Source organism: Rosa rugosa, chromosome 3 (genome assembly GCF_958449725.1).
Source record: "Rosa rugosa chromosome 3, drRosRugo1.1, whole genome shotgun sequence".
Classification (NCBI taxonomy): Eukaryota; Viridiplantae; Streptophyta; class Magnoliopsida; order Rosales; family Rosaceae; genus Rosa; species Rosa rugosa.
In genome coordinates this window covers 43,970,898-43,991,866 of record NC_084822.1, presented here as the reverse complement: position 1 = coordinate 43,991,866, position 20,969 = coordinate 43,970,898, and the positions used below count along the sequence as shown (strand labels likewise).

General features: G+C 42.6%; 3 protein-coding genes across 3 annotated transcripts; 2 read left to right on the top strand and 1 right to left on the bottom strand.

Annotated features, from left to right (window-relative positions):
- Positions 1 to 2,262: 2,262 nt before the first annotated feature.
- LOC133736983 (protein LIFEGUARD 4-like) lies at positions 2,263 to 3,782 on the bottom strand. The gene is made up of 4 exons (XM_062164612.1): positions 3,331 to 3,782; positions 3,118 to 3,231; positions 2,748 to 2,905; positions 2,263 to 2,655 (listed from the first exon to the last, which is right to left on the bottom strand). The coding sequence occupies exons 1-4, from the start codon at positions 3,578 to 3,580 to the stop codon at positions 2,452 to 2,454; spliced, it is 726 nt and encodes a 241-aa protein (XP_062020596.1). The 5' UTR covers positions 3,581 to 3,782; the 3' UTR covers positions 2,263 to 2,451.
- Positions 3,783 to 4,902: 1,120 nt separating this feature from the next.
- On the top strand, positions 4,903 to 5,685 carry LOC133737778 (F-box protein At2g17036-like). The gene has a single exon (XM_062165277.1). The coding sequence runs from the start codon at positions 4,903 to 4,905 to the stop codon at positions 5,683 to 5,685; it is 783 nt and encodes a 260-aa protein (XP_062021261.1).
- A 7,294-nt stretch (positions 5,686 to 12,979) lies between these two features.
- On the top strand, positions 12,980 to 14,296 carry LOC133739546 (chlorophyllase-1). Its single transcript, XM_062167328.1, has 2 exons — positions 12,980 to 13,242; positions 13,485 to 14,296. Exons 1-2 carry the CDS (start codon positions 13,006 to 13,008, stop codon positions 14,172 to 14,174), a joined length of 927 nt encoding a protein of 308 aa, XP_062023312.1. The 5' UTR covers positions 12,980 to 13,005; the 3' UTR covers positions 14,175 to 14,296.
- The last annotated feature ends 6,673 nt before the right edge of the window (positions 14,297 to 20,969 follow it).

The following is a 20,969-nucleotide window of genomic DNA, read 5'->3' as shown; positions in this document are numbered from 1 at the left end:
TTGGTCAGTGGCTGTGACTCTGTGAGAGGGTCGTTTGAGTCTAGACCCGAGAGAGATGAGAGGCTGATGAGAACTCGAGAGAGAGATTAGGGTTTTCTTGAAAGGAATCAGGTACAATAGATTCTATGTGCAACCTGATTTCATCCAATTAGAATTCGACAACTAATTTAAATAAAACTAATGTTAATTTAAATAGAAATTAAATAAATAATTATTCGGCCAATTCAGTTCTGTATGATCGGTTCAGAGCCTGAACCCGGTCTCAAACCAGAAAAATCTTGTCCGATTCGGAATATAGAGTTTTTCTGTCGTATTTTGTCCGGTTTGGTTCCCAATTCATTTTTCAGGGCCGGTTCGGCCGGTTTTGCATATTCGGATCGGTTTATGCCCAGCCCTACAAGAAGTAGTGGAATCACTGATTCAGGTGATGGGCTCAGAAGGATCGAACAAGAATAGCGGATCGAACACAAATAGCTCAGATGAGTCGAACCTTGCTTGCTTGGAAACCGTGACCACGTCAAGAAGCTTCTTTTCCGGCCGAAGGAGAGGGCAAATGTGCAAAGAGATAAATTAGGTATTTAATACGTCAATTGAATGACGCGTTTTTAAATTTTAGTGGGATCCAACGTCCGTGAACTTTTCTTTGTTCTTCCTTTCTAAGGAAGTGGTGGAATGAATTGAGTGACGAAAATTGGAGAAGCATCTAAGGTCAAATCATATTGGTATGTTTACAAACTAGAAATAGAAACCAATTGGTCATAGTTTCTATATGGAAGGTTTGGCGTGTGGATTGGTGTGGTACTAGGGTAGAATATTGAGTATAGGGCGTGTTCAAAGAAAAGCTATATGTGTCAAATTCCATGCAGAAAAATAGAAATGAAGGAAAAAGAAATTTCATCTTCCAAGTATACTTCGTTAGTAAATAGGTCGTGGACTACTTTGGCTTCCAAGTCTTCGTCTTCGTCTTCGTGTCAAATTCGAAGTGAGGAAACTGAAATTTCATCTTACTCACGTAGTATCGTTAGTAAGGTATTAGGACGTTTGGAGTTTATTGCCTTTCAATCGATTAATATGAACTAAAGGCGTCAAAGTCATATCCAACAAGGCAACAACCAACCAGTAATATATGAAGTTACGAGCAAATAACACTTCTGAGTAACATAAGAAAACTATTCACTGTCCTATTCAAAAAAAAAAAAAAAAAAACTATTCACTTTTTACGTAATTATAACATTTTCGCTTACTTCTCAAAGTCTCAAACATAACTACGCAAACAGCATTTTCTCAAAAAAAAAAACCAAGCAAACATGATTTCCACGGATTAAAGAGGTCACATCATCATTATAGGCCTTAGAAATTCTTGGGAAACTTGATCAACTCGAGGAAGAGATTAACAATTAACATCCTAATTTGAGATGGACTAGAGCCAAAACGTAGTCAATAAAGTCCGTAGTGGCGCTTAATTAGGTGACTGATGGCATACATACACAATGCTGTAAGGAGCTATGCTCAGTCCCACACTCCCGTATATCATCATAGCAATACTACCGAGTGGGAAAAACACTTGGATCAGACCAAAGCCGACGAGACCCATCAACCCTGAAAGCAGGAGAGGACCATAAAATTCGAAATCATGGCCTTCCCTCATTGCGCACATTGTGTCTGGTGAGACTAGTGAAAACCGCAATGGTTGGAATTGCAGCTTCTAAAATCTTTCTCCCGCTATTTTGGCTGACCAAAAAGATGGTACCGACTGCAGCTAGAGTTGCGAGTATCTGAACCCCGATGACCTTGATCGTGACGGCAGAGTCGTCAACCTAGTTCTCAGTATTCATGAACACCAAGTTGAAGAAACAAAACTACAATTAGCCAGTGCTTTGGCTTTGGTTGGATTGTTGGGCGTGAATTATCCGGGGAAACTGTGTTTGTGATCTGAAAAGGAACCTGGCGTAAAACAACACCGGCCACATGATTCGGCTAGCTGGAAAACCATATCCTACCAGCAATTGGACAAACTCTCTCTGTATGGATCATATTCCATATAAACTTGGAAACTTCCAAATATATTAGCCTAAAGATTAACCGAATTAGATGAGATAATGTCACTCCACTTTTGCTTGGCCATCATGTAAATAATATGTTTCTCTTATGAGATACGGGATTGAACACTGCTTATAGTCTTATACTACACAAGTTGTCTCAGTTGACAGATATGAAATTGGCAAAATAGAAGATGGAGTCAATTTTGATAGGTCAGCTAAATTGAAGTCTTGAACAGAGCTCTAGTGATTTAATGATTATATACTGGCAAGAACCAAGAATCATCCATGAAATCAACTATGTATCGATGTACAATGACAGAGTTTTAGTTCTTTATGACATTCACAATTACTCCTACACCATATCGAGGACAAACAAGAGACACAAAGAAAGCAGAGATTATCTCCTCAGCTATTCAGCACTTCTGAAAATAGTCAGCAATGCAAGGAACAGGTTGATGATATCCAAATACAACGAGACCGCAGCCCAAATGTACTCGTCGTAAGAGTAGCGCTTGATGAGATTGTCCGTGTCATACACAATGTATCCACAAAAGATGATCGATGCCAAGCACCCGTATATCATCACTGAGAGCTTACCCAGGGGGAAGAAAACCTGCAACCAGAAATGCATATAAACCCGAACAGTTTAAATCCGAATTCAACATTGGACACATTGCCAAGAAGGTCCAAATAAGCACAACATACCTGAATCAGAGAAAACACAATGAGAACGAGCAATGCTCCGGCCAAGAAGGGACCAAGAAAGTTGAAATCTTGGCCTCTCCTTGCAGCCCAAAATGTGTACAGGGTGAGAGCAATTACAACCACAACGGTGAGTATCACAGACTCCAAAATAACCTTCCCTGTTTCCAATCCAACAAATTGTAAAAAATTTCACAATGTCAGCCCCAACTGGAATTAAAGTCCACACAGTAACAGTCCTGTTACTCCACTCCTCACATAGACAATAACTTCAAACCTCTACTAAATCATTCCTATCATGAACTTCAATTATCAAATTCACCATTTCCAATCGAAAATTTACACAAAGAGAAGAAGGATTTTAAGCACTAACCGCTAGTAAAAGCGCAAGTCAATCCCACCACAAAGGCAAGAGAGATGGTGAAAATCCCAAGCAGGAGGTAATTCACAGGATGCCTCTGGTGGTAATAGTACAGCGGGCACAACACTGCGTCCAAACCAAAACCAAAATCAGAAACCCTAATTTCACAACAAAGCTCACAAAAAAACCAAAAGGGGGATCGACTAGGTAGAATTAAGAAGGTACCGATGAAGGGAGTGATGATGAGGACTATGTAGAGGGCCAAGCCGGCGCCGGTGCTGACGAAGAAGTTGGCAATCGGGTGGTAGGAGACGACGGTGGCGGCGACGGCGATGGTGGCGAGCAGTTGGACGGCGATGATGGAGTAGATTTTGCGGATGAAGGACCAGCGGAGCTCGGGGCTCTCGAGCATCATGGGGTAGAGCGGCCGGGATCCGGACTCCACGTCATCTTTCCGGTAGGGTTGGCTCCACATCTCTCGAGAATTCTCGGTTAGAGTGAATATGAAGAATACTGGAAATGGCGAGTTGATTCTTGTTAGAGCAAATGAGGGGAAAACGGAGTCTTAAGAAGTAAAGGGGGCGGTTTCCTCTTTTTTGTTTTGGGGGCGGTTAGAGGCTTCGGGATGGGTCGCGTACACGTGTGAGATTGAGGCGGTTGATTCTCGGAGTGGCGGAAATGTTCTCGATGTGTCTCGGGTTTGCTCCTTTAAGGAGTTCGTGACGTGATGTGATGTGGGAGAGAAGTCGTTGAAAATGTGAGAAGACTTTGGTCCTCAGCATGTACTGTTTTTTAATTTTAATTTTAATTTTTTATCTAGGCCAAAAACAAATATTTGGTTCTTTCTCATCAATTTTTTGACCTGTTTGTAATTAGTCTGTTTCCTCAGCCTGCCTTGGAGTTTTGATTCAATATTATGTTCAATATAAGCAGCTGGAATGTTAAATTGAATTTAGTGCAAATTTTTTATTAAGAAAAATCATATCATAATTTGATTTATAAAAGTAGAACGACATCTCTATTAGACGATGTGTCAAGAACGTGTTGACATTGTCAAGAATGTGCGGGAGTTACTCTTATTAAGTGTTCGTTGCCCAAATAGTGGTTTAAATGCCGGTCTATATCTCGAATTGTTATTGTCATGTGATCTCCTCTATTCATCTACAAAGTTCAAACCTTTTTTTTTTTTTTTTTAGAAATCTATTCATCTTCAAATTGGAGGGTTCAAGGCTTCCATTTTTTTTTTCTTTTCCACTATATCCTACCCACTGAAATAGAAAATAAGGAGAGAGGTTGTAGGATGTCGTTGGCCAATGCCATAGGAGAGTAGAATGTTCTCTTTTTCTCAAAATAAGAAAAACAAAACAAAATATTCTCTTTCTTTAAAAAAAAAAAAACAAAATATTCCCTTTTAAATCAAGAGACTTCTCTTGACCAAGACAAACAAACTCTAAGAATCAATCACATCAATCATCGCAATTCAACTCCATTTTTCTCTAGGGTGTGGTTGAGTAAACAAATTAGTCACAAGGTAGCTAATTCTTCTACTCCAAGACATAATTCAAAGGTTCTTGCTCAAAAAAAGAAAAAGAAAAAAAAAAAGGAACTACTGTATGTCTTAGTTCTCAAATTGACATGACCTTGGCCCATATCATCTCGCATATTCATTGGGCTTTGAAAATTTCAATGTACAGTAATTGGAAACCTTGACCCATAAACAATGACCTGAGGAACGCATGGTTTATAAGATCTAGAAGGGGCAAACTTTCTCGTTGGTTCAAAACAACCCTAATTATGATGGACGCCGACTGGTCTGATCTTCCTCCAGATCTTGTTGTATCCATCGCCAAGAGAATTGTCTGCTTGGAAGATTTTGCTGCTTTTGGTGCAGCTTGTAAATCATGGAGATCAAAAGCTACCAAGGAAAACTTTACTGGTGAATTCAGTCATCAAGTTCCAATCCTTATGCTCCCAATGATCGAAGACGACATAAACCCTTTGTGTTATAGTATCACAAAAGGTAGATTCAACAAACTCAACCTGCCAGAAGCTGAAGGCAACCAGTGTTTTTCTTCGCTAGGTTGGCTCCTAATTGCATATGATCATGCTTGGAAATTGACTCTATTGCATCCTTTAAATCATACCCGAATCGAGCTGCCAAGATTTTCCAACAGTAATTACTGGAGAAGATGGAAGTATCCAACCTCCCGTCCTCAAGTCATAAGTAAGTTTGGCCTGTTATCAAGCCCTTCTCAGTCATCGGATTACACTGTCATCCTCATATATGAAAGGAAACATTTGGCATTTTGCAGACCAGGAAAGGATGAAAATTGGGAAAGTATTCGTGTCAGTTCTTCTCTAGATATAACTATAGTGGATCTAACTTGTTTCAATGGAGAATGTTATGTTGTGGACTATTTGGGGGAAGTTTTTGTTCTTGATTTTGTAAATAGAATCAAAGTGAGGAGAGTTGCTGCACCACCAATGCCAGGTTGTTCTAGTCGTTACAAACTATACCTTGTGGAATCAGCAGGGGCCTTACTGGTGGTTTTATGTTATGTGTGTTCAAGGAAAACCTAATTTGTGTTTAGCCCAAACTCTAGGTTACTTGACCTAGTGGTAATAGGATTTAATTAGAAGGATCTAGAATCCTAATCAATGTAGAATTACTTTCCTTGTATGATTTCTATGCATTGTAATCCTCTATATAAAGAGGCCCCTATTATCAATGAGTATATACAACAATTTCCTCTCAATTTCAGTTTCTCTACAACACGTTATCAGCACGAGCCCTAACCCTAGCTTTAGAAACCAAAACCCCAGAAATTGATCAAGCTTCACCAGATTTGCCTTGCCTACGCTACTACTGCCCCCGCTGCCCCCGCGTCGCAACTCATCGCTAACCCTACTAGGTTAGCCTCGCTGCCCCTGTAGCGCCCGCAAGCACTGCTTGCCTTCTACCTTCGCGCGCGCTAGCTGCCCTCGCGACCGCGACTCACTAGCGGCCTCGCGACATCTCCACAGCATCCCCGCAACTATCCTCGCGGCCTCGCGACATCCCCGCAGCAGTCGCATCCCCACAGCATCCCCGCAACTGTCCTCGCGGCCTCGCGACATCCCCGCAGCGACCCCGCAACTGTCCTCGCGACATCCCCGCAGCAGTCGCATCCCCGTAGTGGCCCCGCAACAGTCCTCGCGACATCTCCGTAGCGTCCTCGCGACATCCTCGCAGCGACCCTGCAGTATCACTGCACAGCCCAACCAACATCTTTTCCGGTCAAGAATTCCGGCATCTTTTCAAGGTAAACTTTTCTAAAAGTTCCCGTTTTTGAAGTTTTTCAATTTCTTCTTCTTTTTCTCGGGGACTTCCAACATCCCTTCTTCTACCCCCCTTTCTTCTTCATAGGGGAGACCAATAGCCGAACTGTGGGGGTTCGTGCTCACTCCAAGCTTGGAGCTTGTAGAGTCCTCCAAACTTAGAGTTTGTTGAGAAGAAAAACGATCGACCACATACATCATTGTTTCGATCTAATCCAAAACCCCTCTTGGAATCGGATTTTCTTGGAAGCGACTACGCTCAGAAAATCCCTAATTTCTTGGAAGCGACTACGCTCAGAAATTTTATAGTTTTTCGTGGTAGCCTTTTTCGCTCCGAAACTAACCCTAATTTCTTGTTCTCTTTGAGGATGAGTAACCTGAACAAATTGGACTTTACTCCATTGGGAACAACTGGCTCTGAATATCACAGGTGGGTTCGTGATGTCCGCCAGCATCTCAAGGCCGATGGAATCCTGGATACGATTCTCGAGCCTAGCCAGGACGTGCTAACTGTTGAGCAAGCTCAAGCTTTGGAAGCAAATAGAGCAGCCTTAGAGGCAAATAAGGCGAAAGCCATCATCCTAATGACTCGTCATATGGATGATTCGCTCCAGTACGAGTGTATGAATGAAGAAGACCCCAGAAGGCTGTGGGTCTCACTCAAAGAAAGATTTGGCAACGTCTGTGACTCCTTCCTTGCTTCCTGACCTAGAAGTGAGATGGCATAGCCTCCACTCCTATGATTTCAAGTCAGTTCTTGACTACAACTCGGAAGCACTTCGCATTAAATCCTTAATGGAATTCTGTGGTAAAGAGATCACAAATGCGATGTTGATTGAGAAGACTCTCTCTACCTTCCCCGTTTCTGCATTGATGGTTGCTAAGAACTATCGAATTGATGTTACTGCAGGACGGATCACAAGGTTTCATGAGCTCATTGGAGCTATGACTGTCACTGAAAAGTATGACAACATCCTTGTGAAGAACTATAATTCAAGATCCGTGGGAACATAGCATATTCCGGAATCCAATTATAGTTGCGCCCCTAAGAGAAGGCGCCAAGAGCGAAACCCTAACCTTAGGGATACTTCTGGACGTTCTGGTCCATATAATCGCTCTACTTGGGAAGGTAACCGCCAATATAGGCGAACACGGAACCGAAGAGGTCAACGTGGAAAGAGAGAGGGAGGCAACGCCTCTGGCCATGTTGGTGGCGCCACCAACACTAAGAGCCATCTAAATGACGCTTTCAAAGCGCCTCAATCAATGGAGTTTGAGCAAAGAGATGTATGTTCTCAATGTGGAGTGTCTGATCATTGGGCACACATTTGTAGAGCTCGTGAAGAAACTGTCACCGCCTACAAAACATATTGTGAAGCACGAGAAGCTCACTATGTAGAACAAGAAGATCAAGAAGATGATCTAGAGTGAAGGGTTGAAGACTACGAATCTGGCTGGGATCAATAGATCGCCAATTCTGTTTAAGCCTTTAGTTTCCAAGAGATGTAGGCAATTGCCGTATTATTTTTGTAGTAGATGCCTATGGTTTAGTCTTTCTTCAAAGTAGGCGTACTCAATGTAAATGTGATGTCTAGGAAGGTTTTGAGATAAGTGGTAATTAAGCGAGCTTTGCTCCACCGACATCTCTCTACTCACCTGATCACATTTGCGTTGGAATTACCGAAAGAAGTTAGACGACTACCATTGTTTTGCATTAGCTAGCATTTGGATTAGATTCTCCTAATGGTTAAGAGATAATGATGTACTCCGTTGGCTTATGAATAAAATTTTGAGTTCTTTTCATTATGACTCCATTTTGATTCATGAGCATGTTACTTTGTGACAACGATGGCTGGGCCATCAGTATTAATTCAAGGACATGGAATAGCCCAAGTTCTCTTTGCCAAATGGCACCTTGATTAATGTCACAGAAACTCTCTACGCTCCTAGGGCAACTCGCACCTATGGATAGCCAACGGATTCCATGCGACAACGCATGTAGAGAACAGAAATGAGTTCCTTTGCAATGCCTCTAATGATTGCGAACGATGGCGCATCTTAGAGAAGTTTATGTGTCTCTCTAGTGGACTCTATGTCACTATTCGAGCTATTAAATCCAATAAAGTTATGAGAGAAGATCTCTTGGATTTAGACACATATTGGCTTTGTCTCGACAGGATAAGTCACCCTGGTCATGATATGGTGATCCGTCTAATAAAGACTTCACATGGACACCCTCGAGCGAAATGAAGCAAGAATCAAAAATTGATTCCTGGACTTTGCAAGACCGCAACAATTGCAGCATCTGGCACTGCAGCTGTCTTGGGGCGCCATATGGCCGCCCAAGTCCCTTGTGACAACGCCATATATGGCGCTACCCATGGCCATGACGCCATGGATGTCCATCCCCATGGTTATAACGCCATGGATGCCACTTCCCATGGTCATGACACCATGATGGGTGATGTAGTCACAAACTTTGCTTCAATGTGCGTTTCTAACGCTCAGGCCCAACCAAAACCCTCATTGGTTGCTTCTAAGACATCTCGCTCATTTTACAAAGCCATTTCCTTAGGAAAATTAGGGCTGAGACCGTCCTATGCAAAGGATATGAAAATACTCATTATGTTCTTACATAGAATCCGTAGGGATTCTGTGGACTGATTCCACCAACTTGCGGACGTTTAAATATCTCATGATGTTGGTTGATATGCCAACACGTTGGTCCCGTGTTGTGCCATTGTCCACCTGTAATGCTACTTATGCTACACTCCTAGCAAATATCATATGACAACGGGCTCACTCCCCGGATCATCCTATTCCGTCACTTGGACTTGACGATGCTAGAGAGTTTACATCGAAGACTTTCGATGGATATTGCCATGGGACTGATGTTGGATATCATATTCTCATGTACAAACCCAAATGGTCTCGCGGAAACGACTACGATGGTAGTCAGGACATTGGAAATGCGCCCCAATCTCCTTATCTGCTTGGGGTGATGCAATATCGCATGCAGCAATGCTAATTCGTCTACGACCCACCGTCACTCAATCTACCTCTGCGTTACAGCTAGTGACTGGGTACAATTATCGTACTTACGCATATTTGAGTGTGCCATTTATGTGCCAATTGCGCCGCCACAGCGCTTTATAATGGGTCCTTACAGACGAATGCGCAACTCAGTTGGATTTGAGACTCCAACAATCGTCCGCCACTTAATGCCCTTGCATGGCGATCTCCTTACCGCTAGATTTGTGGATGTCACTTTGATGAGACAGTCTTCCCGTCGTTAGGGGGAGATAAGAACACAGATGTTCAGCAGGAACGACATGAATTGTCGTGGCCTGTCCCCACTATGTCTCATCTTGATCCCTGTTAAAGTGACGAGATCACACATCTGCTGCAAATATGCCTGCAAGGAAGTACGTCCCTACCAGAGGACGTAGCGCCACCCTACACGGAGGTAGGCATGGCGCCAACGCCAATGAGAGTGGCACTCTGGCGTTATAGGCCATGGCCCCAGCTAGGATGCGTGGGAGGCCCGTGGGTTCGAAGGATACTTTGGCACATTCCAATCCTTTGATCATCAAGACTCAAAATCCGTCTCATGAGTATCTTCCAGGTTATGGTTATTGTTGGGGGACGCCTCAACGTCAGAACCTATTCCTGAGAATATAGAGCTATATGAAACTTACACTAGTGTACATGAGATGTGGGATAGAAACTCCATCATAATTGATGATGTTGTTGCGCATTTCGTTGCGCATGAGTTTGTTGAGTCTGATGATATCGAACCACGCTCCGTTGATGAATGAATGCCAACGTAGAGAGATTTGGCCTAAATGGAAAGATGCGATCCAGGTTAAGTTGGATTCTCTAACGAAGAGGAAGGTTTTTGAGCTAGTGATGTCAACACCTCCTAACATAAAACCTGTTGACTAATGGGTCTTCGTTAGAAAGCGTGATGAGAAAAAGAGATGGCAATCTCGCCTTATGGCGCAAGGCTTCTCACAAAACGCCCTGCAATCGACTACAATGAGACATATTCTCTCGTAATGGATGTCATTGCACTCCACTACCTTGTCAGTTTGGTAGTTTCCGAATAACTGAACATGCAGCTTACAAATGTGGTCACTACGTATCTCTATGGGGATCTAGATACGGAATATACATGAAGGTTCATGGTGAAATTCATTTACCCAAGTCAAGTGGCTCTAGACCACGGAGCGCGTTTATGAAGAGGTTGAAACGCTCACTAAAGTGACTACTTGATTGGGAAGGGATATGCCCACGCGTTTCCATAACAAGTTTCAGATTCTATCGCGGTTCATGTTGGACATGATCTTCATTAGAAGCCCTTAAAGAGTTAAGGGAAACCGCTGAAAACTAGAAATCCGAGTTTGAGATGAAGGATTTTGGGAGAACACGATTATGTCTCGGTTTGGAACTTGAGCATCGTGTTGATAGATGCTTAGGCATTTTGACAAGGTCAAACCTTCAAGCACCCCCATGATCGTCCGTAGTCTTGATCCTGAAAAGGATCCTCTTCGTCGAAAGGATGATGACGAAGATGTGCTAGAGGCAGAAGTGCCTTACTTAGTACAATTGGCGCATTATTGTACTTATCCCTATGCACAAGACCAGACATCTCATATGTTGTGAACTTGTTAGCTAAGGTATAGCTGTGCGCCAACGCGATGCCATTGGATTGGTGTAAAAGGTATCTTTCGGACTTGAGATGTACGATTGATATGGGCATGCTTTATTCCTACAGAGAGATGATGGATTCGGACCCATCACACACCAGGAACGCCGCCAACACCGGCATGCGTCCCCTCTCCCCATCCCAAAACGAAGTTAGCATTTTGGAAGGTTTTGCTGATGTTGGGTATCTCTCTGACCCACACAAAGGTCATTCCCAAATTGGTTAAGTGTTCACCATGGGTAAAGACTGCGATATCTTGGAGGTCTACATAATAGACCCTAGTCGCTATATCTTCGGACCATGCAGAGACTGTTGCTCTTCACGAAGAGATTCGTGAATGTATATGGATTGGATCCATAATTACGCATGTTCGAACAATTGTGGTTTGAAGTCTACCATAGATGAGCCTACGAGCATTTAGGATAATGCAGCTTGTTTTGAACAAATGAAGCAAGGCTACATCAAAGCGACAACACCAAGCTTAATCAGCAACAACAGACTCTCCTCAAGATCAAAGTGAATTAGGTTCGATCTGAGGACAGTGTGGCAGACTTGCTCACTAAGTCATTACCTAAATTCCACTTTCGAGAAACATGTTGGTAGCATCGTTTACGGAAGTTATCCGAACTCCCATGACCGTAGTCATCAGGGGGAGATGCAGACATCAGGGGGAGATGTCTACATGTATGGTCTCGAAACGTGAAGGGTGTGTTGTGCTCTTTTTCCCCTTCGACCGAGGTTATTTTTGTCCCACTGGGTTTTTGTTACTCGGCAAGGTTTTTAATGAGGCAACGAGAGAAGCACCGCGTTTGGGCAACACAAGGGGGAGTGTTCAAGGAAAACCTAATTTGTGTTTAGCCCAAACTCTAGGTTACTTGACCTAGTGGTAATAGGATTTAATTAGAAGGATCTAGAATCCTAATCAATGTAGAATTACTTTCCTTGTATGATTGAGATTCTATGCATTGTAATCCTCTATATAAATGGGCCCCTATTATCAATGAGTATATACAACAATTTCCTCTCAATTTCAGTTTCTCTACAACAATGTGCAATTTAAAGGCATATATAACGGGTGCCACAGCCGAAGCTACCATATCCGAAACTATTCAACAACTGCAACAAGTTTTAGGGTGTTTGAAGTGTCATCTGGAAATCGCTTTGGATATGATTCGGAGGTAAATAACTTAGGGAATTGGTCTGGATATTCGGAGGTAAATAACTTAGGGAATTGGTCTCTGTTCCTTAGTGATAGAAGTGCATCATTCTCGGTTGACGTCTCAGTCACTGGAGGCTGCAAAGCCAATTGCATTTACTTCACGGGTGATGAAAGTCAATCCCTAGAAGAAGGAGCAGTCATGGACATGGGGATTTTTGATATGGAAGATAGAAAAATCAAGCGACACTTCGGGGAGTCTTATTCTTATGGTTTTGGAGAAAGAAAACCCTCTAAATTTCATGAACGACATTTGTGGATTCAACCAAGTTTATAAGCTGGATGTCCTTACCTTCCTACTGTCCTACAATAATACACTAGTGTAACATCTCTTTCATCTCTTCTTTTTGTTGTTGCTTGCTTAGTACAGTAGTTTTTGTTTTTTGTTTTGACGTAATGTATGTTTTGGTTCTATTCTTCAGCTGATCCTATAGTATAGTTCACAGATTGATCTGATCAAATACGTTCAATTAATCTCAGCCTCTCACTCAATGCGACAAGAATTATCGTACTATAGTAGGCTCACTCTGATGTAGACATTTATTAGAACACATTTTCCATGCTTGTGGTCCTAAGCTTCAGTACTGTAGAAACAGAACTGACCAAAGTTGCATTTTATATACATAGTACTTGTCACATAGTCGCATATTGAGCCCCGATGGCATCTGTTTTTGATGAAGGAAAGTTCCCCATCAAATTCATTACAGAGGAAACTCCATTTTCTTCCTGTTTCGATTCCTCAGCCCCTCCAAAGCCATTGTTAATTGCGACACCAACTGTAAGCGGCACTTATCCAGTACTCTTGCTTCTTCATGGCTTCTACCTCCGCAACTACTTCTACAAAGGAATACTCCAACACATAGCCTCTCATGGATTCATAGTAGTTGGACCTCAGGTATGGACACTATCATGCATATACATCAGTCTCATATAATCTCTCAGTCAATTTTATATAAGGCAATTGGTTTACTATCATCATCCCCAATTAGTTGTACTGCACTCAATAATCAATTTTATCTTCAAAATACTTGTATGGAATGAGCTAGCGCAGGATGACAAAATGAAAGTATGAATATCATTGCCATTTTGACGTCAGATAGTTAAAATTTTAAATTAAATGTGAATTGTATTTTTTAGTTATATAGCTTGGTGCCTGCAACTGGACCTGAAGAAATTGAATCAGCTGCAAAAGTGGTAAACTGGTTACCAGAAGGCCTTCAATCTCTTCTGCCTGAAAATGTTGTCGCGGACTTGACCAAATTTGCTCTGTCAGGCCACAGTAGAGGTGGCAAAGCAGCATTTGCATTAGCACTTGGATATGCCAAAGCTGCTTTGTCCCTCAAAGTTTCAGTGCTAATTGGGATTGACCCTGTCGCAGGCGCCAACCAATATTGCAGAACTAATCCCCACATCCTCACCTATGTCCCTCGCTCTTTCGACCTGAATATTCCCGTCGCGGTAATTGGCACTGGCCTTGGACCGGAAAAGAAGAACGATTGCATGTCGCAACCGTGTGCTCCCGAGGGTTTGAACCACAAGGAGTTCTTCAACGAGAGCAAACCCCCATGTGCACATTTTGTGGCCAAGGACTATGGTCACATGGACATGTTGGACGACGATCTACCGGGCGTGGTTGGAGCAATGTCGGGATGTATGTGCAAAAATGGAAGCGGTCCGAAGGACCTAATGAGGAAGTCTGTGGGCGGAATTGTTGTGGCTTTTTTGAATGCATATTTGAATGGTGAGGATGGAGATCTTCTTGCTATTGTAGCTGATCCTGCTCTTTCTCCTGCAAAGCTTGAACCTGTGGAGTTCATCAATGCGTAAAATCGTGGTCAAGTTTATCGTTAAGGTCAATTAATTTCGTATGTGATGATATTTTATTTGAGTCACATGTTTCTTTCTCTTGAATTTGAGGTATGTGATATGTTTGGTTTGTCACTTTGTGATATGAAAGGTGTGGTGGGGTGGGTTCATTTCCAGCTAGAGTGGTCCTTAAATTCTCATATGCAGTAATTTACAATAAGCCAAGTGAGATATGAAAATTTTTGGAACCTTTGCTAGATTTATCATTAATACGACAAGAGAAGCGACATTGCATATGTAGAGTTCTCATATGATATTAAACTAGCTGGGCCCTAGGCAGTTGCTTTAGTCATAAACTAACCGTTGTATGGGTATGAATTATTATGGTTGTTATCTTTACGTGATAAGCTGTTGGTCATAAGAGAATTATTTTTTTGTCCAATTAAATGTGATAAGCAAACATAAATGGGAAAAACCTTTACTGCAAGAAATTTAAAATAGTCAATTTCATGAAAGGATTTAGTATTGAGACACAAAATAAGATACTAGAGAGAGTTAGTTAAATTGAAAATATACATATATGCATCTATATGATGAATTTTAAAATAAATTAAGATATTTGGTTGTTGATTATGAACAAAGTGACACCGTTATACTCTAGATGTTGATCCAACATAATTATTTGTGTAATAAGTTGCACACAATCATCACAGAATTTAGAAATTATTGTTGAATCAACTCCAGCTCAATCAAAACAAAATAATCATTAAAGTCAGATAGCGGAGTTTGGAATAAGTCATTTCAAAGTTGTTGGAGCACAATTGACCATAGTCGTGCACCACTTATAGCTATGAGAAAAATTCACCATCAGTGTCAAGGCCAATTTGATACCAAAACTTACAAAGTTATCAATGTGATACCTAAAGTCTTATATTACTATCAACAACATACCTACTACGTCAAATTTCCTTGACATATCCGTTAAAAAGCTGCTAGGGTAAGCACGTTAGGGGGGGGGGGGGGGGGGGGGGGGGAAACCAAAAGACCAAAATAACCTTGATCTTAATGCTTATCACCATTTTTTTTTTCTTGGGGGTTTTGGAGAGCCGAGCTGCTTGTTGCTGCTGCTCTTCTTCCCCTTTCAATTTCATCTGCGCCGCCGCTGCCGTCGCCTGCACCTCGAATTCAATCGGACACAATGTGAAGGATTTGGAGAATGGAGTTTTGAGAAGGGCAGAGGATTAGACATCAGTTCTCAAGCACTGGCGGACGCACGTGGAGACTAGTGAGGGCAGTGACCCCCAGTGAAACTTTGGTTTTTGCTAAATGGTCATTCATTTTTATGTTATATCTCTATTTGGCCCCAGACTTAATCATATATACACACTAATTTTCAGTCTTAGTTTCTGAACCATTTATCATCAAGATGACTGCATCTACAACACACTACTAGAAAAATGACCAATTGTCACCCCCCTTTTGGATACACTTTACTAACCGTGTCATTTGATAGAGCAAATGACACCCTTTTATAATTTTTGTATTGTTTGTTTTATGGGTACTGATAATTGTGACGAAATAAAAGATATAATTGACAAAATACTTTATCAAAAATACATATTTAGATAAACACAAAAATCCGTATTCATTGTTAAAGAAAAAACCAAATTAATGTATTATAATTTAATATTCAGATAAACATCTTATATATATATATGGTTAAAAGTGTGAAGTAATATTAACAAACCACTTTTTTACATTAATTTATCCAAATCTACAAATTAATTATCTCGTCTTTACATCAGTATTGCAAAATACCTCAATTAATATATATTCTTTAACTTCTTTTCTATTTAAAATTTTATTAAAGCTTTTCCTATCAATAGTTAATATGCATACTTGCAAAATTAACTACGTGTATCTGTATTCATTGTTCATTAGCCATATTTATATATATCCGTACTCAATACACTGCCATTTTGTGCACACTGCTATCCGTATTTATTGTTCACTAGCCATGGATTCCTGTATGTAGGATTGTAGGCAAAGCAAAATCGATTTGACTATTTCTGCCACACAAGATAATAAATTCACTTTTGTTCAAGTGAACCCTAATTTGTGTTTGGCCCAAACCCTAGGTTACTTGACCTAGTGGTAATAGGGTTAAATTAGAAGGATCTAGATTCCTATTCAATGTACGATTACTTTCCTTGTATGATTAAGATTCTATGCATTGTAATCCTTTATATAAAGAGGCTCCTATTATCAATGAGAATATACAGTGAATTTCTCTCAATTTCAGTTTCTTTACAACACGTTATCAGCACGAAGCCCTAACCCTGAAACCCTAAATTCGTAGCCTTCAAATCCCAGAAACCACTGCCACCCACTTTGAAGATCTCAACTCCAGGAATCCAGAACCGGCGGCCCCGCCCCCAGAACCGGCCGGAATCAACCTGAACCGGCCACCGGAAGTGTCCAAACCGGCCTCCCTAGAAGAATCCGAAGAATTCCAGCCTGGTTTGCCATCTTCTAGTCCACCCCTCAAGGCCACCTTTTGACCCAAGCTACATCTCATTCCCAGATTCCGGGAACCGGAAACCTCATCACCGGAACCGGCCTAGAACCACCTGAACCGGCCGCCTGAAGTCACTGCACCACCGAACCGCCGCCTGCCTCAGTCAACCTAGCCCAGCCCAAGCCCAACCCCAGCCCAACAGACGAAGCCAGGCCCAAAGGCAGAAGGAGCAGCCGAGCCCAAGAAGCAAAGAAACAGGCCCAAAAGCCCACCGACGTCAGCCTGCCACGTCAGCGCCCACGCAAGCGTCTAGTCAGCAGCCCACGTCAGCGTCAGAGTGCCACGTCAGCACCCCAGGTCAACGTCAGTCAACCCTTTTCCGGCGACTTTTCCGGCCGACTTCCGGCCACTTTCCGGCGACTTTTCTGGCCACTTTTCCAGCCAATTTTTCCGGTCAACATTCTGGTAACTTTTCAAGGAATGGATGAACTTCAATGTCTTGCGGATAGTGCGACTACGCACACCATTCTACGACATAGGCAATTATTCTTGGAGATGTTGCCTACATATTCATCTGTGACTACGATGGCTGGGCCATTAGGTTTAGTTCAAGGACATGGAATGGCCCAATTCCTTTTGCCCAATGGCACCTTGATTAAAGTCACTGAAGCTCTCTACGCTCCTAAGGCAAACCGAACCTTATTGAGCTTTAAAGATATTAGAGCCAACGGATTCCATGCGGAAACGCATAGTGAGAACGGAATAGAATTCCTTTGCATTACCTCTAATGATTGCGGAAGAAAGCGCATCTTAGAGAAGCTTATGTGTCAATCTAGTGGACTTTATGTCACTACAATTCGACCTATTGAATCCAATAATGTCATAAGAGATGATCTCTTGGATTCTGACACATACTGGCTTTGGCATGACCGACTAGGACATCCTGGTCGTGATATGATGCTCCGTATACTGAAGACTTCACACGGACATCCATTCTTCAGAGTGAGAAGAAGCAAGAATCGAAAATTGATTCATGGACTTAGCATGACCGCAACAATTGCAGCATCTGGCGCTGCAGCCTTCTTGGGGCGCCATAGGGCCGCCCAAGTCCAATGTGATGACGCCATAAATGGCGCCAACTATGAGCATGACGCCATAGTTGTTCCTCCCAATGGCCATGACGCCATCAACAACAATTCCCGTGGCTCTAACGCCATGATGGGAGATGTAGTCACACATTTTGCTTCTAATAGCGCTACAGACGCTCAGGCCCAACCAAAATCCTCATTGGTTGCTTCAAAGGCCCCTCGCTCTTTCTGCAAAGCCTGTTCATTCGGAAAATTAGGACCGAGACCGTCCTACGCAAAGGATCCCAAAATACTCATTCCGTTCTTACAGAGAATCCAAGGGGATATCTGTGGACCAATTCAACCATCATGCGGACCCTTTAAATACTTTATGGTATTGGTTGATGCGTCAACGCGCTGGTCACATGTCGCGCTGTTGTCCACTCGAAATGCTGCTTATGCTAAACTCCTCGCCCAGATTATTCGTCTACGGGCTCACTACCCTGACCACCCTATTAAGTCAATTCGACTTGATAATGCTGGGGAGTTTACATCGAAAACATTCGATGACTATTGCATGTCACTGGGGATTGATGTAGAGCATCCAGTTCCCCATGTTCATACCCAAAATGGTCTCGCAGAAGCCGCTATCAAATGACTACAAATGATAGCACAGACATTGGTTATGCGCACCAATCTCCCTGTTTTTGCTTGGGGATATGCAATATTGCATGCAGCGACGCTAATTCGTCTACGACCCACTGCAACCCAATCTTACTCTGCGTTACAGCTAGTGACTGGGTACGAGCCTGATATCTCGCACTTACGCATTTTTGGGTGTGCCATTTATGTGCCTATTACGCCGCCACAGCGTACTAAGATGGGTCCACAACGACGAATGGGCATTTATGTTGGATATGAATCTCCAACGATCGTCCGCTATCTTGAACCCTTGACAGGCGATCTCTTTACCGCTAGATTTGCGGATTGTCACTTTGATGAGACAGTCTTCCCATCGTTAGGGGAAGATAAGAACACAGATGTTCAACAGGAACGACAGAAATTGTCGTGGTCTGTCCCCACTATGTCTCATCTCGATCCCCGTACCGCACAGTCCGAACTTGAAGTGCAACGAATAATCGAGCTCCAGAACGTAGCAGACACTCTGCCTGATGCGTTTTCTGATGTTGCCAAAGTGACGAGATCACACATACCTGCTGCAAACGTGCCTGCAAGGATCGATGTCCCAAATACTGGACATCACGCCACTTCTATGACACCAGGAGATGGCGCCATTGCCCAACATGGCAATGATGTGGCATCTATGGCTGCAGGTCCAGCAAGGAAGCGCGGTAGACCGATTGGTTCGAAGGATACTAGCCCTAGAAAGAGAGCGAATGAGGCACAAACAAATCCTTTGATCATCGATACTCAAAATCCGTCCCATGAGAATGTTCCCGATTATGGTTATGTCCAAGAGACATCATTGGGGGACACCTCAATGTCAGAACCTATCCCTGAGAACGTAGAGATCTCTGTTAATTACACTAGTGAACATGGGACGTGGGAAAGAAACTCCATCATCATTGATGATGTATTCGCGTATTCAGTGGCGCGTGAGATTATTGAGACCGATGACATCGAACCACGCTCCGTTGATGAATGCCAACGTAGAGCTGATTGGCCAAAATGGAAAGATGCGATCCAGGCAGAACTTGATTCTCTAGCGAAAAGAAAGGTATTTGGCAATGTTGTGCCAACACAGCGCAACACCAAACCAGTTGGTCACAAATGGGTATTCGTTAGAAAGCGTAATGAGAAAAACGAGATTGTAAGGTACAAAGCTCGCCTTGTGGCGCAAGGTTTCTCACAACGCCCTGGAATCGACTACGAGGAGACCTATTCTCCCGTAATGGACGTCATAACGTTCCGCTACCTTGTCAGTTTGGTAGTTTCCGAAAAACTGAACATGCAGCTTATGGATGTGGTTACTGCGTATCTATATGGGGATCTAGATACAGAAATATACATGAAGATTCCAGACGGAATTCAGTTACCCAAATCAAGTGGCTCTAAACCACGGAGCGCGTTTGCGATTAGATTGAAACGCTCACTATATGGATTGAAACAATCCGGACGGATGTGGTATAACCGTCTAAGTGACTACTTGATTGGAAAGGGATACGTCAACAATGAACTATGCCCATGTGTGTTCATAGAAAGGACAAGTTCCGGATTTGCAATAGTAACGGTTTACGTCGATGACATGAACATAATTGGCACCCTTAAAGAGTTAAGGGAAACCGCTGAACACTTGAAATCCGAGTTTGAGATGAAAGATCTTGGGAAAACACGGTTTTGCCTCGGTTTAGAACTTGAGCACCGTAGAGATGGTATCCTGATTCATCAATCAGCTTATACCCAAAAGATGCTTAGGCGTTTCAACACTGACAAGATTAAGCCTTCAAGCACCCCAATGGTCGTCCGTAGTCTTGATCCAAAGAAGGATCAATTTCGTCCAAAAGATGACGATGAAGAAGTGCTAGAGGCAGAAGTGCCCGACCTAAGTGCAATAGGCGCATTATTGTACTTAGTACAATGCACAACACCGGATATCTCATTCGCTGTGAACTTGCTAGCTAGATATAGCTCTGCGCCAACACGACGCCATTGGACTGGTGTTAGAGATATCTTTCTATACCTAAGTGGTACGATCGATATAGGCTTTTTCTATCCCTACATAGAGAAGATGGATTCGGACCCATCAAGTGTCAGGGACGCCACACATGGTGGATTGCGTTCCCTCTCCCCATCCCAAAACGATATAAGTGTTTTGGAATGTTTTGCTGATGCTAGGTACCTCTCTGACCCACACAAAGGTTGCTCCCAAACTGGTTATGTTTTCACCATGGGGAAGACCGCGACATCTTGGAGGTCTACAAAGCAGACCTTAGTCGCTACCTCTTCGAATCATGCAGAGATTATTGCTCTTCACGAAGAAGTTCGTGAATGTATATGGCTTCGGTCCATAGTTACGCATGTTTGAAGCAATTGTGGTTTGAAGTCTACCACAGATCAGCCAACAAGCATTTATGAGGATAATGCTGCTTGCATTGAACAAATGAAGCAAGGCTACATCAAAGGCGACAATACCAAGCACATATCGCCTAAATTCTTCTACAATCAGCAACAACAGAAGCTCCTCAAGATCAAAGTGAACCAGGTTCGATC